This window comes from Podospora pseudoanserina, chromosome 2 (genome assembly GCF_035222485.1).
Source record: "Podospora pseudoanserina strain CBS 124.78 chromosome 2, whole genome shotgun sequence".
NCBI lineage: Eukaryota > Fungi > Ascomycota > Sordariomycetes > Sordariales > Podosporaceae > Podospora > Podospora pseudoanserina.
In genome coordinates, this window is record NC_085921.1 from 3,930,192 (window position 1) to 3,946,741 (window position 16,550).

The window sequence follows — 16,550 nt, forward strand, 5'->3', positions numbered from 1 at the left end:
ACGGCAGCACCGAATGGGATGCCTATTGGTACAAATATACTTCTTCCCCTATAAATAAGCACACTGCGAGCGACCATATTCATTCATCCTTCGCAGCATCCTGGGCCACAATTGTGGTCCAGAGGACATTGGTCACCTCATCAGATCCATCTCGCGACTGTGAGAACACACAAGTCTGTTTTAGGCCAAGTATAGGGGGGCTGTTTGATTGATACGCTGGCGCAGAGACATGACGTCACGATAATATGTTCGTTGTGTTATGCTAGAGAAAATAAAGTGTGATGTAGTAATAGTTGATCTGTTGGCCATCAAGGTGTTGAGGGATAACGCTGAAGCACTGTTTTCAAGGCGCAGTAATGAGTAAGGCAGCGGGGCTGGACATGTGAGACAGACGTCAACGCATGTATCGTAAGTTGAATTTTGGAGAAGATCCTGTTTTGCTAGTAATGAGCTGATCGCGCTACATGACCCGAGGTGAATGCTCCGGATATCATGGTGTTTCCCCCATGGAAATGTGCAGTGGAAATGCTTACCAACAACAAAAGCGCGGAAAACGGCATGCGCCAACTGAGGGGTTCGATTGGACGGCCCCGGACTCTTGGCAGCCAGAGACCCACATTCCCCACGAAATCAACCTCGGCAGGGAAGGGGTAGCTTGGAACTCGGCTCAACCATCAGCTGAGCCGAACCATTCATCGCCATGCATTGAACTCAAAGTGCTCCCGTATTGACCTTGATGCATACGTTTATTAGCAGTGCCGTTGCCTCTGTTCTTTTAGAGTTTGCCGACCTTTTGCCAATTCACCAAATCAATCAAGTCTTGTTGAAAGTTTAAAGCCACCAGAAACATGTCGGCCCAGATCCCCATTGCTGTATGATGAAGCCCCCGTTGCATACGCTCCACCTCCGCATCCAGCAAGCATATCACTAACATCCAGGTGCAGGTCCGCGATCGCGTTAGCGACAAGGCCGCGAAGACGTTGGACATCGTTGCCAAATTCGTTGATGAAGAGTGTATTCCGTATGTTCACCTCACCGCTTTCCATATTGAAACCACAGCCGGTCTAATGATGTCATCTCAGTGCCGATACTGTCTTTGAGGCCCAGGTTGGCGTTGGTGAGGCGAGATGGCAGGCTCACCCCAAGATCCTCGAGGACCTCAAGGAGAAGGCGAGGTCCCTCGGCCTCTGGAACATGTTCCTGCCCAAGGGTCACTACAAGGAGTCTCCGGGCTTCACCAACCTCGAGTATGGCTTGATGGCCGAGTGGTTGGGCAAGTCCAGAGTTGCCTCCGAGGCGGTCAACTGTGCTGCTCCTGATACCGGCAACATGGAGGTGTTGGCCAAGTATGGCAATGATGCCCAAAAGGCTCAGTGGCTCAAGCCCTTGATGGACGGTGTCATCCGTTCGGCTTTCCTCATGACAGAGCCTCAGGTCGCCTCTTCAGATGCTCGGAATATTGAGCTGAAGATGGTCAGAGACGGTGATCACTATGTCTTGAACGGCTCCGTAAGTGCCATCGTCTTGCTCAACTACACTGCGTAACACTAACAACACAACACAGAAATGGTGGTCCAGTGGTGCCGGTGACCCGCGCTGCAAGATCTACATCGTCATGGGCAAGAGTGACCCCAACAACAAGGACCCATACAGGCAGCAATCCGTCATCCTTGTGCCATCAGACACCAAGGGCATCACTATCCACCGCATGCTTTCTGTCTACGGCTACGACGATGCGCCCCATGGCCACGGCCACATTACCTTCCACAATGTCCGCGTCCCGGCTACCAACCTTGTGCTTGGAGAGGGTCGTGGCTTCGAGATCATCCAGGGCCGTCTCGGTCCCGGCCGTATCCACCACGCCATGAGAACCATTGGTGCTGCTGAGCGTGCCTTGGAGTGGATGCTTATGCGTATCAACGACCCGACAAAGACTCCCTTCGGCAAGCAGCTTCGTGAGCATGGCGTTATTCTCGAATGGGTTGCCAAGTCCCGTCTGGAGATTGACGCTGCTCGCCTGGTTGTTCTCAACGCTGCCATCAAGATGGACGAGCAAGGTCCCAAGGCCGCGCTGAAGGAGATCGCCCAGGCCAAGGTTCTCGTTCCCCAGACTGCCCTGACTGTCATTGACAGGGCCGTCCAGTCCTTCGGTGGAGCCGGTGTCAGTCAGGACACTCCCTTGGCCAACATGTGGGCTCAGATCCGCACCCTCAGACTGGCGGATGGACCAGATGAGGTGCATCTGCAGCAGATGGGCAGGAACGAGAACCGCCGTGGCAAGGAGGTTGCTGCCAAGATTGCTGCTCAAAAAGCAAAGGCTGAGGAGTTGTTGAAGAAGTACAACATCACCAGATCGGAGATTGGCTCCAACATCAAGCGCTAATTTTTTATGCTATAAACACTTTTGGATTCTGGCGAATATTTTTGGCATCTGGGAATGACATTACATTATCAATATTTTGTATCTACTGCTCCACCGACAGAATGGGATTTTTCAGTGACTTATTGATTTCTCGCTGTAAACAATGGGTGTTTTGGGGTGATCGCAGTCGCCGAGCGCCGTGACTGTGCCTCTCGCCAGGGGCAAGGGCTTGGGGTGTTGTGGAGCCCGTGCGTCAATGCTCGGTTGCCCGGTCGTTGTTACCCAAAACGGTAGTCTGTTGTTTTTTTTCTGCCGGAACCTGTTTCCTGCACCACACACTTGCTCAATTCACTTACGGTCCAAACAACCCACAGCCCAGCATTGACTCTCGCCCCAGTTTGGCAGCCAATTTAAACCGACCAACCCCTCCCTTCACCAATCTTGCCCCTCGTCGCCTCCAGATACCAGCATCTTTGCTACCTCGGACAACACAGATCCTGCTTTTTTGGCTCCCCCATCTCGTGTTGTTTACGCAACCTACCTTTCAGCTCGGATCGCTTGGACAGATTCGATTCGTCGATTGCACCTACCCTCCATTCCAGTAGCAGCCCGAGCCCTTCCGTTCCCGTTGCTTGCCCAACCGACCGACCGAACCAAGAACCAGTTCTTGTACGACCAAAACAAACCATTACGCCATACAACCATCAGCTGGTAAATCAGTCAAACAACATATAACGATGCCTTCCAACGTCCTCGCTGCCAAGGACGTCAACATGTCGCTTCCTACCACCAACAACAACAACACGACCCAGACCTCGACTGATACCTGCGGCAAGCCCGATACTATGAGTATGGAGTACCACCGTCAGGTCTTTCAGAACAAGATGGCGGCACAGGAGGAGTATGTCTTCCCTCGATCATTCTACTTTCTGTTTGATCAAGTCGCTAACACGCACCCTCCCAGGAAAACTTACATTTCCCCCTCGGATAACCTCATGTCCCCTTGCACAGCCAAGCTGAGTGCCTTCCGCAGCAAGCAAGTCGGCAAGTAAGTACACACCTCGCTACCTCTGTCCTATCTTCTGACCACAAATGCTAACCGCACTCCCCTAACAGAGTCAAGCCCAAATCCCTCTTCGCCCAGGCGTCCTCTAAGAAGCTCGACGCCGCGGGCCAGAGCAGCCTGCTGTTCGGCAACAAGCCCAAGCCCGCTGCTCCTCCTGCCGGCAGCAGCTAGGCATTGGACACGGCGAAACATGAACACCCTTTTTCTTTTTCTCTTCGACATGACCGTTCTCCTCCGACCATAACGGAAACCATTATTTTCTGTTTGTTTGATTACATCGCTTCTATTTTTTCTTTTGTCAGAGTACACACACTCCCTCTACACAAGAGGGGTGAAGGGGGCAAATTGGTCTATCGGGGGTTTGGGAGGCATTGGGAAACATCAAAGGCGTTTGAGGTTTGGCTGCTAGAGAGTTTTTGCTTTGACACTTTACTTTGCCAGACTACCCAAAAGAAATCGGGGGGGAAGGAAGGGGAGTTTTTTTACTGGGGAGAGATGATTACTACATGATGGATTACACTTTTGCTTTTTTAGCCACAGACAAAACAATTGATGGGGTGGTGTATTATTGCTGCCGTATACATTATCTCCGTCTTTTTCTTTTTTGTTAGTGATTGTGTTACTGGCTGGCCTTGACCAGAATGTTTGTTATTGAGGGTGGCGGTTTGACATTTAACACATGGTACGGGCTTCTCATGGCATTTTCATCACCCCTTCCAGATACAGATAATCCACACCTACAACTCTCAATCTCGATTTATAGACACATTACATCAACAGTACCTATCTTGATACTTGTTTCAGCGCTAGAATCATTCTCATATTTTTCTCGACTAACTACCACCACCACCACCACCACGACGGAACAAAACTAAGCCTTCCACCCACTGACAATATATACCACATCCTCATCGCAAACCGGATGACTCAACCCCACCCTCTGCGGTATATGCCTCGCGCTGGCGCCCCAAACGAGCGCATACTTGAACGTATCCTTCAGCGTCCTATGAATCCTGTCACACACATCCTCGATGGTGCTATTACTCCTCACAATCAACGCCTCGCTAAAGTCGGGGTCGTTCCCCTTCCTCTTGGTGTAAATCCTGACCAGGTTCAGCTCCTTCCAGCACCGGTCAATCACATCCTGGATGCCGAGGTCCAGCTCGCAAGACATGACAACCGTGTGGGGCTCCCGGGCGAGCTTGTCGAGGAAGTCGAGGGAGACGGAGTCGATCTTGTTGTAGACGTAGAGGCACTTGATGTACTTGCGGTGGTTGGCCATGATGACGTCGATGAGGTCGTCGACGGTACAGTTCTCGTCTCGGATGAGGACTTCGCAGTTGAGGATCTTGTAGTCGCGGAGGATGTTCATGATCATTTTTTCGTCGATTCCTTTGGGGGGGGATTGGAAGGTGATTTTCATGCCGCCGGCTTTTTTGGGTTTGAGGTAGATGTTACTAGCGACGGGGGGTTAGTGGGGGAGGGGGAGGAAATGGGGAGGAAAGGCGTACGGAGGTTCACGGTTGAGTCTGATGCCTACGGCTTCCAGCTCTGCTTCGAGAAGGGCGCGCTGTTCGGCTCTCTTGGTGGCGTCGAGGACCATGAGGATGAGATCACTGGTTTTGGCGGCGGAGATGACTTGGCGGCCGCGGCCTTTGCCTTCGGAGGCACCTTCGATGATACCGGGTAGATCGAGGAGTTGGATCTCGGCACCGCCGTACTCGAGGACGCCGGGGATGGCGGTGAGGGTTGTGAAGGCATAGGAGGCCACTTCGGATTTGGTCTTAGTGACTTTGGAGAGGAAGGTCGATTTACCGACGGAGGGGAAGCCGACGAGGGCTATTCTGGCGTCGCCGGACTTGCTGACGTCGAAACCGGAGCCACCACCACCGCCGGCGCCCGGGCCAGGTTCGAGGAGTTGTGCGCGGAGACGGGCGAGTTTACTGGGGATGGTGTAAGTATATAGGGGATGTGTTGAGGGGGAAGGGCCACTCACTTACCCCTTCAAGAGACCCAAGTGATATTCTAGGGTGAGAGTTAGATACTGTACGAATATGAGAGTGGTAAGGTATGAATTTACCAGTTGCCTTATTCTCTAGATATACCTGTTAGTGAGGTGTTGGGTGATTAGACCAGGTGGTATGTACAAACTTTGAGTCTTCCTCATCTCATCCTCAATCCTATTTTATTTCACGATTCCGTCAGCCAGTCTGTGCTCACGAGACAACTGGATGAACATGATGATAAATGAGGGACTAACTCCTTGATCTTTTCCGTAATGTTCACCATCTTGGCGGTTACGAGACCTTTACAGTGTCTCTACTGTCCCTGTCGGAAGGGTGAGTGGTATAAACCGTAGGTTGATGGCGACAAGCACCAAGTTCATGTATCAAGCCGATATTCAGCTATAATTCAAGACAGCAGCCAGGACAGACCCCACGTTTCTCAAGTTGGCAGAATTTCTGAGGGGCAGGAGGGGCAAGAGTGGCACACTCAAATTTTCACCGCCTGCCCACTTTGACTAGCTTGCTTTTAAACTGGGGTCAGCAAGGTGCCTGGGAGCTTGTCAATTTTCCACACCTACCGAGTGACGCTCGGCGCGTTGCCAGCAGCATCACTTTCGAATCGCGCATTTCACCGCATCAAACTTTCCAGAGCTCCAGTCCAAGATTCAACCATCGCATTCATCGCCAGCGCACCAATTTTCACTGTGACTGAACATACATACAACATAGATCGTTCAACACACGCCATTCACGACACAACAGCATCATTCTCTCCAATAACACAACCGCAAACATGGCCGAAGTTGTCAACAGGCCAGACACGGCCGTCAACCTGCCCGAGATGGCCTCCGAAGACAGCCTTGCCCTCACCACCACAAAAAACACCACAGAAGTCACCGCGCCCGCCGAGAAGAAGGTCAAAAAGATCATTCGCCGCAAGAAGCGACCAGCGCGCGCCCAAGTTGACCCAGCCACTGTCAAGTCGGAACCCCCAGCACAAACCGGCACGACATTCAACATCTGGTATAACAAATGGGCGGGCGGCGACAAGGAGGACTCGGCCATGAGCCAAACCCACGCCAAGGGAAGATGCAACATCGCCCTCGACTCGGGGTACACCAAAGCCGATGGCCATCCAGGCGCCTTCTTCTGCCTATACTTTGCCCGCGGTGTCTGCCACAAGGGTCAGGACTGCGACTACCTTCACCGTCTTCCCGGCCCGTACGACATCTTCCCCCAAAATGTCGACTGTTTCGGCCGCGACAAGTTCTCGGATTACCGCGATGACATGGGTGGTGTTGGGTCTTTCAGTCGGCAAAACCGCACGATTTACGTGGGGAGGATTCATGTGTCGGATGATATCGAGGAGATTGTCGCGCGCCACTTTGCTGAATGGGGACCGATTGAAAGAATAAGGGTGCTTTCCAACAGGGGCATTGCGTTTGTCACCTACCGGGACTTAGCCAATGCCGAGTTCGCAAAGGAGGCTATGGCGTGGCAGTCACTGGAGGGCAATGAGATCTTGAATTTGAGGTGGTCGCTTCCAGATCCCAATCCCATGGCCCAGAAGCGAGAGGCGAGGAGGATCGAGGAGCAGGCTGCCGAGGCGATCAGAAAAGCTCTGCCCGCTGAGTTTGTGGCTGAAATTGAAGGGAAGGACCCAGAGGCGAGGAAGAGAAGAAAGATTGAAAGCGGGTATGGGTTGGAGGGGTACGAAGCGCCGGATGAGGTTCATTTTGCCAGGGGGCCTAATGCTGTTAATCCAAGGGGAAGGGAAGGGTTCGAGTTGGAGCATGAGCAGAGGCTGATGCTGGAGGCGGCGGAACAGGAGATGATGCAGGAACAACAGTATGATCAACCACCACCACAACAGCAGCAGCAGGGCGGGATATTCTCCAGCAGCACTCTCGCCGCGCTTCAAGGCGCCCAGGTAGCAGTTGCTTCAACACCAGCACCCAAGACATCTACAGGGCCGTTGGTGGCATACGACAGCGACTCGGACTAAGCCAACTCAACCGACTTTGTAGAATATCATCATGGCGTTCCTTTTCTCATGAATATAACTTGGCTACACAAAAGGCATAATGATACCACATCTGTCTCACCTAACTATTAAATATCCTTGAATAAAGCACCTCATGCCTCCCGAACCAAAGATCCATAACCGGTACATTCTGCCCTGCTCTTTCGACCTTGGTCCTCCACTCCCGCTTGATCATCTCCGTGATCAGCTCCTGCACCGTCTCCCCAGCAAGTATCTTTTGCGCTTGATATGGCCCAAACATCCCTGCCCTAACCGCTGCTGAGACGAGTGCTTTGACATGCCCAAATAAAAAGATATACGCCGTCTGCTGCAGACTCAGTCCAACAACAGAACATATCGCCCCAAACAGCGGCGCAAGATGAGCGCTCGCGTCCGGGATCTCCTTGCTCGACCCCCTTTTGACCAGCAGCCCAAAAGCCTTGAGATCACCCCTTTGCGCTGCCGTTACCACTGACGAACCTAGGGGGGGGAGGGATTGCGAAAACGACCTCTCCCATATCCCCAGCAGCGCCCTCCCTTGGGCTACACTCGCCCGACGGCCAACAGTGCAGATTATGCTTGCGTCCTGGGCGTCATCTAGCTCGACCAGATTCGACAGTGACAGGTCCCGATGCGCCGAGAGGACAAACGGCAGGGTGGTGGACGCGTAGGAGCTTATCGACAGTGGGAGAAACGCTGCGAAGGATGTGTGAGGGTGGTAAGGGTTTGACTTGTGGCCGTGGGCGAGGTACGACTCCAGCCCGGACGAAAAGGCGAAGCTCCCCAGTGGGAGGGCGGAGTCTGAGAGGAGGAGGTGGAAGTGGTTTGGAAGGTCTACCACCAGAAAATTAGTAAACCTGTAATCTTTTCCCCCAAGAATCAATCAGGGGGTAAAAAAAGGGGGGTGAAACAAACTAGGTGCCAACAGCGGTTGTTCCGGTGATGATGATGATGATGATGAGTCGCCCTCAAGCCGGGATCGGGGGTGTTTGCAACGCTTGGCTTTGGCTGCGGCCAGCTTGCGCTCCAGCTCGACGATCTCATTGTCAAGGTCATCATCGGTGTCTGACTCACGATATGAAGATATCGGGTCCTGAAATAAGTTTATCGTCATTTTGTAACACTTCTGGAATTGTTTAGAACGAGTTGTTCAAGTGGGAAACGCAAATCAATTGTGATATCAAAAGGTCGTGTAAATAGACTCTTATTGATAAGAGCCGCAATTCGTCTTATCTAATGAAATCCATTATCTCACTCTCGTGCTTTCCTGATACTTGCAGCAACAAAATGTTTTGGGCCCGGTAGAATCGGATGCAATTGAGGATGCTCAGTCGGAGTGCTTGAGATATAAGCCATTGATCCAGACAGGGTGGGTGGAGTTAGGAATTTCTGCTATTTTCCCTAGGTATCTCACACGTACACAGCTGCAACCACGGACAACTGTATGGCAACCAGCGCAAAATGTCCCACCCTTTCTGTGTCGTGCGATGCCTTTGCAATCACCATCAGTATAAATTGGTTCGTTCTGTAATAAAGAAATGCGTGTGTGAACATGGACAAGAAGAAATAATTCGTTATTTTACAGCACCGGGGGTTTATATATATACACAACCTGGAAGGAGGCACAATAGATAGAAAGCCTTAAAGTACCACCAGGCGTTGGCCATTGATGAGCATTAGGACCAAGCCTGTGCTGAGCCACATCGCGCTGGATATGGGAATAGACGGACTCGGGCCCAAATCGACCGACCTCTGGTAATATTTTGCGCATCGGCAAACTTTGCTTGTCGCGGACGATCTCTTGTTCTGCTCCTTTCCCTTTCGTTCACCCCTGCCCCCAGTGTTTTGGTATGTCGTCATGAGGAAAGACAGCTTTTGACAAGAATGGGGAGAAACACAAAATGACAAGACCACTTGCAACCACAAACCAACCCAAACCCCAAAACCCCACCCAGCCACCGCCATAATTCAAAACATCTATAGTACAGATTCGCGCCACTTTCTCTATTTGGACATCATCGCCACATATATTGACCGTCTTCTGAAAATGATTAGGTCGAGGACTGGGGGGCATGCTTCTCTTAGTGTTCGGAGAGAGATATCGTGAGCGCGGAATGGGGGTCAAAAAAAACAGAAAACGTCCATCGTCCCGTCCATAAAAGGCCATCATTCAATGACCGTTGCGCTCGTGATCGACGGAAACCCCTTGGCGATGTCGTTATTGGTCGTAGGCGGGCCACGGAAGCCAACCCTTCATAGTAAAACAGGGGGTGAAGAATGGATAACAGATTGCGAGCATCATCACCGGCAATGGCATCCGGCAAACTGGTCAGTTGTCACTGCCCGACAGGAACTGGGCGGGAATTAAGTTGGATATGCGATCTCGAGCGTGAGGGGCGAAGATACAAGGCCTGTAATATCTTACATTATCCGCGGACCTGCGGCAACATTTAGAAGGGGATGTTGACCGGGGCAGCCTGGGAGGCGGCCATCATCTCCTGCTCGTCCATCTCAGGGGCAGCCTCGATGGCAATCGCAACGCCCACCTTCGCTTGTTGCTGTTGACAAAGTTAGTGAAACGTTCGCGATTTGTTATGGTACAATTACGTACCGTCATGTGGTCAACGTCAGCAGAGAAAGTCATCATGAGAGGAGCCATGACGCGCTTCTCGAGCACACAGCCAAGTCTGCCCTTCGAGTCGATCTGCGCCCGGAAAGTCGACATTCTGAAGTCGTACTTGGCTCCGAAAGCAGTAACGCCCTCCTTCTGGAGACCGCCACCCAACATGGGGTTAGCAGGAGCAACACTAAGCGACATATCGACACCAGCCTGAACCTTGTCAGAGAGGCGGCGCCAGTACGAGGTATTCAGAGCACCCTGGGCCTGCAACTGAGCGCTGGCGATCCAGTCCTCGGCCTTGTAACGGGCAACATAACTGACGGCCGTTACCGGAGGTTCGAGTCTCGACTGACGTTGCCAAACAGCTTCGAGGCCGACGGCAAGTTTGGGAGTGAGCGACTGCATGTAATGACCGATAAGGATACCGCTCAAACCGCCCTCGAGGACGGAGGGGTTGAGGGCCTTGAGTGAGGCCACAAAGTCGGCGCCATTGTATTCGTGCTCGAGCTGGATGGAATCACCCTGTCCGGTGCCGACCTGGAACTGCGACTTGCTGACGTGTGTCGAGTCGGGGCCCCATCTCCAGTTGAATCGTCCAGAAAGAGCGCCAACCTCATCAATGCTGCCCTGGGCGAAACACTATGCACCACATATTAGAAAATGCCAGAAGTAATAGTCCCGCCAAGTCACATACCCGATTGGTTCCGTAAAGAGCTGCAAATGTATAGGGGTTCAGACGCTCGCCCAGCGCAAACTGATGTGATACTTGAAACCTTGAGATTGCCAGTTAGGATCATGTCTTGTAACTTCGGCCGCCAGCAACCATATCCATCGGCGCATCGCGGTGACGCTGGTACATGTTGAAATCATGGTTGCCGTTGTATAGAAGGAAACGTACAGAGGGCTCAGGCTGAAAGGCTTTGTGAGCTCGGCGCGAAGGCCGGAGAACATGTGCTGCTGGGCAAGAACATCTCGGTTGACCTCTGCAAGTTGGACACAGTCAGCGCCACTTCCCAATGCCAACGTCTTTTTCTTCTAGAGTCACATACCCTTGGAGATGTCTTCTACCTTTCCGGGATTTGACAAGCCGAGCTTTGCTCTCCTCTCTTGGAAAGCATTGTAAACATCTGAGAGACCGGAGAAGATGGGGTTATTTTGCAATGCCGCAAATGGCGAGCTGTAGCTGGACGCCATTATGAGAGCAATCGCAGCTTGTGAAGGGCTGGTTTCGGCTGATTCTATATCGGAACAGAAGTTTCCTCGGCGGGAGGAGAGGGCAGGTGGTAGTGAAATCGCCGGGGCTGGTCCGAGGGGTTCTCGCGATGTCGTGGAGTTTGAGCAGCTTGCTGGAGACTCTCGTCTGGTTTGCTAAGACCTGAGCTTGACGACGAAGGCAAGAGCCAGGCCAAAAATTTCGCGGTGCAGCAGGCTTGCCCAGTTTGTTGGCCCTTGCGCTGCATTTTTTGGTGGGGCTTGCTCCATGTTTGTTAGTGGTCGCCAAGGAACGAGCAGAACTCGCAGCACCCAAATCCAGGTGACGACACCGAACCGCCCGCCACGGCCGGGTCCGGAGAAAGTCACGACCGAATTCTGTACGAAAAACTCCGTACATAGAGCAGTATCCAGGTACTACACTAAGTAGGTAGGAGCAAGTCTCTTGCCCAGCATAGCACCCGATAAGATGCGATAAAGAAAGTCATTGAAACATCAAAACTACATGTCACATATGCTTCTTCCAGACGGCAAGACTGGAGACTTGAAATTCTATCCGAGTGAGGGGTAGCTGTGTGTTGAATGTCTCATAGTTGCAGTATATTCAACTCATGATCTTTGACGTGCCACAGTGGCCGTTCCCTTGTTTGACGGGAGGGTTGATCACTAACAGTGTAAGGTAGGCACATAGGTAATGCGCAGTGGCGCCTCGCCCTTGGCCCGTTCCCTCCAGCGGAAGCCCGGATTCTTCCACCTTCGATCTTAATAGCGCCCCGTGGGAGCCTCTTGCACTTGCTTCACGTCGGTCGTCTCTAAGCGGATAGCAGCGTCGCATTCGCCGCCCTTACACTACACGCTTCCATTTGCTCACGGCTTCTGATTTTGTTTCATCCGCTTGTCGTTCATCTTGTCCCCCATTCTCCATCCCGTTTAACCTCCACGCTGAAAGTGGAGTCCCCGTACCAGGCCCAAGTCCCACGAACTTCGCTCCTCATCTGAGATTTGCCCGCCAATGCTTATCTGTGGCCCATAAGTCACCTGTTACATCATTCTGTATAAAGAGGCGACGCCGAATCCGAGCTTTGGGAAGCCCTCTTCTTCATCCGAGCTTTGGGAAGCCCTCTTCTTCATCCACAGCTGGTGTGACAAACATATTCATCCACACACACGGCCCCTCGTCGAGTTAGACGTCTTTCTTGGCAAAAACCATCTCGACCTACGACCTACCTGACTTGGCAAGGTTGAAGATAAAAGAGGGGCATCACCAGTTGCAGAGATCACTTCGTAATCCGAGACGCAGAATATTACCCTCTCTCCCGTGTACATCCTACTGGACGCTCGCAAAACGCGGACAGTCTTGAATAATCACCATGGATACACTCCTGTAAGTCAATGGTGGAGACTCCTAGACAGCACAGCTCCGTCGAGCCTCGATCAATGAAGGGCATCAGGGACAGCATCGCTAATGATGACAGAACTGCCGAAATCGCGGCCAATGCCCCACGCTACCGCCGCAAGAGTTCAACTTTCATCGATGGTATTCACGATGTCCCAAGCGAGGTGGGCAATTTGGCCCCAGCCCAGTTGTACAGCACCATGTCTGGTCGTCTCTTCCATTCGGGGAGAATCGCCATCGTAATGGTTGGCCTTCCAGCTAGAGGAAAGACGTAGGTTCCCCTCGGTGAAACCACATGCACCGTTTCGTGGCTGACAAGCAGTTTATCAGTCACATCTGTGTCTCCATGGCTCGCTATCTCTCTTGGTATGTTCCCCTTCTATGTGGCAGGACGCAATGTGAAACTAACATACCCATAGGCTTGGTGTCAAGACTCGCATATTCCACCTTGGTGACTACCGCCGAGCTACGGTTGGCCAAGGAGGCCATGTTCCACAGGACTATTTCTACCCCAATGCCTCGCCAGCGTCTGTCATGCTTCGCCAGAAAATCCTCAAGAAATGCAGGGAGGATATTTACGGCTGGCTGAACCATGAAAATGGTCAGGTTGCGATTTACGACGCCGTGAATCCCACCGCAAGCGGCCGTCGTGCCCTTGCCAAAGAATTTGCCAAGCATGATGTTCAGACACTGTTTATCGAGTCTTTTGTGGATGATCAAGAGATCCTCAAAGAAAACGCCCGAAATGTCAAGATTTCGTCTCCAGATGTAAGTACAAAAAACAATGGTAGCTGCGCCTTGCGAGCAGACGGAAATGCTCACAGTGTGCAGTTCCACGGCATGGACCCAGATGAGGCCGCCAAACGCTATCTCAAACGCATCGAGACGAAGATTCCCGTATTTGAAACCATGGCAGAGGAAGAGCTCAACTACGTCAAGATGATCAACGCTGGCCAGGCCTTCTTTTACAACAACGTCAGCTTCAACTACCTCTCGCACCGTATTGTTTTCTATCTCACCAACCTCCACATCAAACACCGTACCACCTTCTTTGTCCGTGCAGGTACCGCTACTGAGGAGGATTCTTACAAGGCCGATGCGCCGCTCTCCGCCGAGGGCGAGGCGTATGCTCAAGTTATGGCCGAGACGCTTATGCGGCATCGAGAGCAAGAGCGACAGGCGATTATCGATCAGGGCGGCCCTGATGTTCCTCTGCGTCCGCTCACGATTTGGACGTCGACCAGGCTGCGGACAATTCAGACAGCCGAGCCTCTTGAGAAGTTGGGGTACAAAGTTCGACACAGAAGCCAAATGTCACAAATTAACCCGGGAGTGTGTGAGAAGCTTTCGGAGAGGGCGATCAGAAATTTGTATCCTGAAGAGGTGGAGAAGCACGAGTTGGATCCGTATCATCATCGGTATCCCCGCGCTGAGGTATGTTTTCTTTTTCTTTTTCCTTTCTTGATTATTTATATTGTCCCCTAACCCCCTTTTAGTCCTACCATGACCTAGCCGTGCGCCTCGAACCCATCATTCTTGAGCTTGAGCGTGAGCAAAATGATCTTTTGATCATCGCCCACGAGTCGGTCTTGAGGGTTCTGTACTCTTACCTAATGCACTGCTCTACTCGAGACATTCCCAAGCTTAAGTTCCCCCGAGACGAAATTATCGAGATCATTCCTGCAGCATATCAGAACGAGGCAAAGCGAATTCACATTCCGGGCCTCGACCCGCGGATGATACCTGGCAGCCCAGAGGATATAAGGATCCCGGTGCCGCCTGGGTTCGATGACTTTGGGAAACAGCTTAGTCCGATTAGTATTCCGGCCATGATGATGGGGACTCCACCTAGTGCCACCGAAGTCACGGTGGGGTTTGCCACGGGGAATAGGAAGGGGAGCATCAGTGTGAGTAATACTGGTGGACTGAGAAGTGTCAGCGGTAGTTTCAGTGGAGGGGAGAGACCGGTGACAGAGAAGATTGTGAATAACACTGCGAAGGAGATGGTGGAGGACAAGGTTGAAGACGAGGATTAAATGGCCGGAAGAACACTGTTTGGTGATTTTATTTATTCAGCGGTTACTTGAATAATGAGTAGTATGAATATCAAACTGTTAGAATGTTCATGAATTGAACCTCGGCCGCGCGACATTAACCCTAACCCACACGGACAAAGGCGATGACGTTACCCCTCTGCGCCCAATGCAAGCGATTCGGAGGGCAGCTTCCGGCCAGTTTCACCACGAGCCTTCTATCATACTCTTCGATTTCCATTATGGGCGGCAAGACAGCAGTTGTCACGGGAGCTACCGGCCTGTTGGGAAGGCAGGTGCTTAAGGCTTTTGCAAACAATGACTGGACTGTCAAAGGAACTGGCTTCTCCCGCGCTGATGGCACTGACATCTTGAAGGTTGACTTGACCAATGCTGATGAGCTGAAGAAGGTCCTCGACGATGTCAAGTACGTATCACACAGCAAACAAAAGAGATGTGACTGACTAACAATAACGCAGACCACAAGTGGTGGTTCACTGTACGTCAAGACTAGCATCTCATCTGATTTGATAGCACAGCTCTCAAACTAACCCACATGTTATCAAAGCCGCTGCCAACAGGTTTCCCGACAAGGTTGACAAAGACCCCGAGGGAACACGAACTCTCAACGTCGAGGCACCTCGCACACTTGCTCGGCTCTGCGCAGAGAGAGGCATCTTGTTGACTTACATTTCCACCGACTACGTGTTCCCCGGCAAGCCCGGCGATGCTCCTTATGAGAACAACGCCGAGCCTGCCCCGACCAACCTGTATGGACAGACCAAGCTCGAGGGCGAGCGGGCAGTCCTCCATGAATTCAAGATGGCCGGAAAGGAAGGTCTGGGAGTGGTGTTACGTGTACCCGTCCTCTACGGCTCAGCTAAGAGCAACGCTGAAAGTGCGGTGAATGTCTTGATGGATTCAGTACTCAAAGCTCAGCAGGAGGGTGCCAATATAAACATGGATCATTGGGCTCTCCGCTACCCAACAAACACCGAGGACATTGGCCGGGTGCTCAAAGGTGAGCATTTTCTGAGTTTGCCCCCAACAACCTCGACAATTTTTAAGGAACGGGGAGGCTAATGGTCCCTGGTAGACATCGCTGCCAAGTATCTAGAGACCAGTGATCGGAACTCGCTGCCGAGGATTCTCCAATTCTCGAGCGAGGATAAGTACACCAAGTATGAGATTTGTCAGTTATTTGCAGAGATCAACGGATTGCCCATCGACCGGATCAAGCCCAACACGGAAGGGAACGACCCGAATGCAAGTGTCCAGCGACCTTACGATTGTCACCTCAGTACCAAGGCATTGAAAGACTTGGGCATTGACGTGTCGACCCAGGATTTCGTGGGATGGTGGAGAAGGGAGTTTAGGGCTTTTAGACACTGATGATTGATTGGGAGGTGTGAAACATGGGGAGACACGCCCGCTGAATCTCGATACTTGGACAGCTGCCCTTGGCATGCCAGGCTTGACAGAAACGCGGCGAGCGGGAGGTGTGCTCAGGGGTTGGTATGTGATGGTGTTATGACTTGAGAATCGAGATAGAGCCCTGAGCGACCCTTGCTTCCCACACTTTGCAACCTTCAAGACAGTGATCAGTGAGTGGTTCGGCGAATCCATACTGGATACCGTATAGCGTCATATTGCCGAAGGCCGTGACGAATGCAAGTTTGCGTGGATTTCCGCGTTTGAAGGAGCCGTGCAAATTCCGCGCAAAGGCAGGCACATGTTTGTACCCGTGAAAAGCTCTGTATATCGAGATGAAGGGAGAGGTGGTTTGCCTTGTGACTACTTAATCATTTTCGGATCAGATCCCTTCCTTCTCT

The 16,550-nt window shown here is 52.0% G+C and overlaps 8 protein-coding genes across 8 annotated transcripts; 5 read left to right on the forward strand and 3 right to left on the reverse strand.

Moving 5' to 3' along the window:
• Nucleotides 1-575: 575 nt before the first annotated feature.
• On the forward strand, nucleotides 576-2,383 carry QC764_210530 (uncharacterized protein; the record flags this gene model as incomplete). Its single annotated transcript, XM_062944759.1, has 4 exons — nucleotides 576-872; nucleotides 945-1,021; nucleotides 1,083-1,509; nucleotides 1,565-2,383. The coding sequence occupies exons 1-4, from the start codon at nucleotides 849-851 to the stop codon at nucleotides 2,381-2,383; spliced, it is 1,347 nt and encodes a 448-aa protein (XP_062803622.1). The 5' UTR covers nucleotides 576-848.
• Nucleotides 2,384-3,099: 716 nt separating this feature from the next.
• QC764_210540 (uncharacterized protein) lies at nucleotides 3,100-3,769 on the forward strand (the record flags this gene model as incomplete). The annotated part of the gene is made up of 3 exons (XM_062944760.1): nucleotides 3,100-3,263; nucleotides 3,327-3,410; nucleotides 3,479-3,769. The coding sequence occupies 3 exons, from the start codon at nucleotides 3,100-3,102 to the stop codon at nucleotides 3,597-3,599; spliced, it is 369 nt and encodes a 122-aa protein (XP_062803623.1). The 3' UTR covers nucleotides 3,600-3,769.
• A 408-nt stretch (nucleotides 3,770-4,177) lies between these two features.
• Nucleotides 4,178-5,866, reverse strand: RBG2 (Ribosome-interacting GTPase 2). Its single transcript, XM_062944761.1, has 6 exons — nucleotides 5,689-5,866; nucleotides 5,580-5,608; nucleotides 5,509-5,523; nucleotides 5,429-5,453; nucleotides 4,940-5,371; nucleotides 4,178-4,885 (listed from the first exon to the last, which is right to left on the reverse strand). The coding sequence occupies exons 1-6, from the start codon at nucleotides 5,715-5,717 to the stop codon at nucleotides 4,300-4,302; spliced, it is 1,116 nt and encodes a 371-aa protein (XP_062803624.1). The 5' UTR covers nucleotides 5,718-5,866; the 3' UTR covers nucleotides 4,178-4,299.
• Nucleotides 5,867-6,227: 361 nt separating this feature from the next.
• On the forward strand, nucleotides 6,228-7,439 carry CWC2 (Pre-mRNA-splicing factor; the record flags this gene model as incomplete). The annotated part of the gene is made up of 1 exon (XM_062944762.1): nucleotides 6,228-7,439. The coding sequence occupies one exon, from the start codon at nucleotides 6,228-6,230 to the stop codon at nucleotides 7,437-7,439; it is 1,212 nt and encodes a 403-aa protein (XP_062803625.1).
• Nucleotides 7,440-8,782, reverse strand: QC764_210570 (uncharacterized protein). Its single transcript, XM_062944763.1, has 2 exons — nucleotides 8,373-8,782; nucleotides 7,440-8,291 (listed from the first exon to the last, which is right to left on the reverse strand). The coding sequence occupies exons 1-2, from the start codon at nucleotides 8,569-8,571 to the stop codon at nucleotides 7,540-7,542; spliced, it is 951 nt and encodes a 316-aa protein (XP_062803626.1). The 5' UTR covers nucleotides 8,572-8,782; the 3' UTR covers nucleotides 7,440-7,539.
• Nucleotides 8,783-8,975: 193 nt separating this feature from the next.
• On the reverse strand, nucleotides 8,976-11,743 carry TOM40 (translocase of outer mitochondrial membrane). Its single transcript, XM_062944764.1, has 5 exons — nucleotides 11,127-11,743; nucleotides 10,976-11,060; nucleotides 10,772-10,850; nucleotides 10,069-10,716; nucleotides 8,976-10,015 (listed from the first exon to the last, which is right to left on the reverse strand). Exons 1-5 carry the CDS (start codon nucleotides 11,269-11,271, stop codon nucleotides 9,908-9,910), a joined length of 1,065 nt encoding a protein of 354 aa, XP_062803627.1. The 5' UTR covers nucleotides 11,272-11,743; the 3' UTR covers nucleotides 8,976-9,907.
• A 67-nt stretch (nucleotides 11,744-11,810) lies between these two features.
• QC764_210590 (uncharacterized protein) lies at nucleotides 11,811-14,721 on the forward strand (the record flags this gene model as incomplete). The annotated part of the gene is made up of 7 exons (XM_062944765.1): nucleotides 11,811-12,369; nucleotides 12,398-12,673; nucleotides 12,765-12,956; nucleotides 13,016-13,051; nucleotides 13,105-13,453; nucleotides 13,517-14,119; nucleotides 14,182-14,721. The coding sequence occupies exons 2-7, from the start codon at nucleotides 12,660-12,662 to the stop codon at nucleotides 14,719-14,721; spliced, it is 1,734 nt and encodes a 577-aa protein (XP_062803628.1). The 5' UTR covers nucleotides 11,811-12,369; nucleotides 12,398-12,659.
• Nucleotides 14,722-14,864: 143 nt separating this feature from the next.
• Nucleotides 14,865-16,110, forward strand: QC764_210600 (uncharacterized protein; the record flags this gene model as incomplete). Its single annotated transcript, XM_062944766.1, has 3 exons — nucleotides 14,865-15,145; nucleotides 15,300-15,739; nucleotides 15,815-16,110. The coding sequence occupies 3 exons, from the start codon at nucleotides 14,865-14,867 to the stop codon at nucleotides 16,108-16,110; spliced, it is 1,017 nt and encodes a 338-aa protein (XP_062803629.1).
• Nucleotides 16,111-16,550: the final 440 nt, after the last annotated feature.

Coding starts and splice junctions, on each gene's coding strand:
- RBG2 (XM_062944761.1), bottom strand. CDS start 5,717: ATGGTGAACATTACGGAAAAGATCAAGGA. Junction 5,609..5,688: donor ATTACGGAAAAGATCAAGGA/GTTAGTCCCTCA, acceptor GAAATAAAATAG/GATTGAGGATGAGATGAGGA. Junction 4,886..4,939: donor AGACTCAACCGTGAACCTCC/GTACGCCTTTCC, acceptor CCCCGTCGCTAG/TAACATCTACCTCAAACCCA.
- QC764_210570 (XM_062944763.1), bottom strand. CDS start 8,571: ATGACGATAAACTTATTTCAGGACCCGATATCTTCATATCGTGAGTCA. Junction 8,292..8,372: donor ACAACCGCTGTTGGCACCTA/GTTTGTTTCACC, acceptor TTCTGGTGGTAG/ACCTTCCAAACCACTTCCAC.
- TOM40 (XM_062944764.1), bottom strand. CDS start 11,271: ATGGCGTCCAGCTACAGCTCGCCATTTGCGGCATTGCAAAATAACCCC. Junction 11,061..11,126: donor GGTAGAAGACATCTCCAAGG/GTATGTGACTCT, acceptor TCCAACTTGCAG/AGGTCAACCGAGATGTTCTT. Junction 10,016..10,068: donor CTGACGTTGACCACATGACG/GTACGTAATTGT, acceptor CTTTGTCAACAG/CAACAAGCGAAGGTGGGCGT.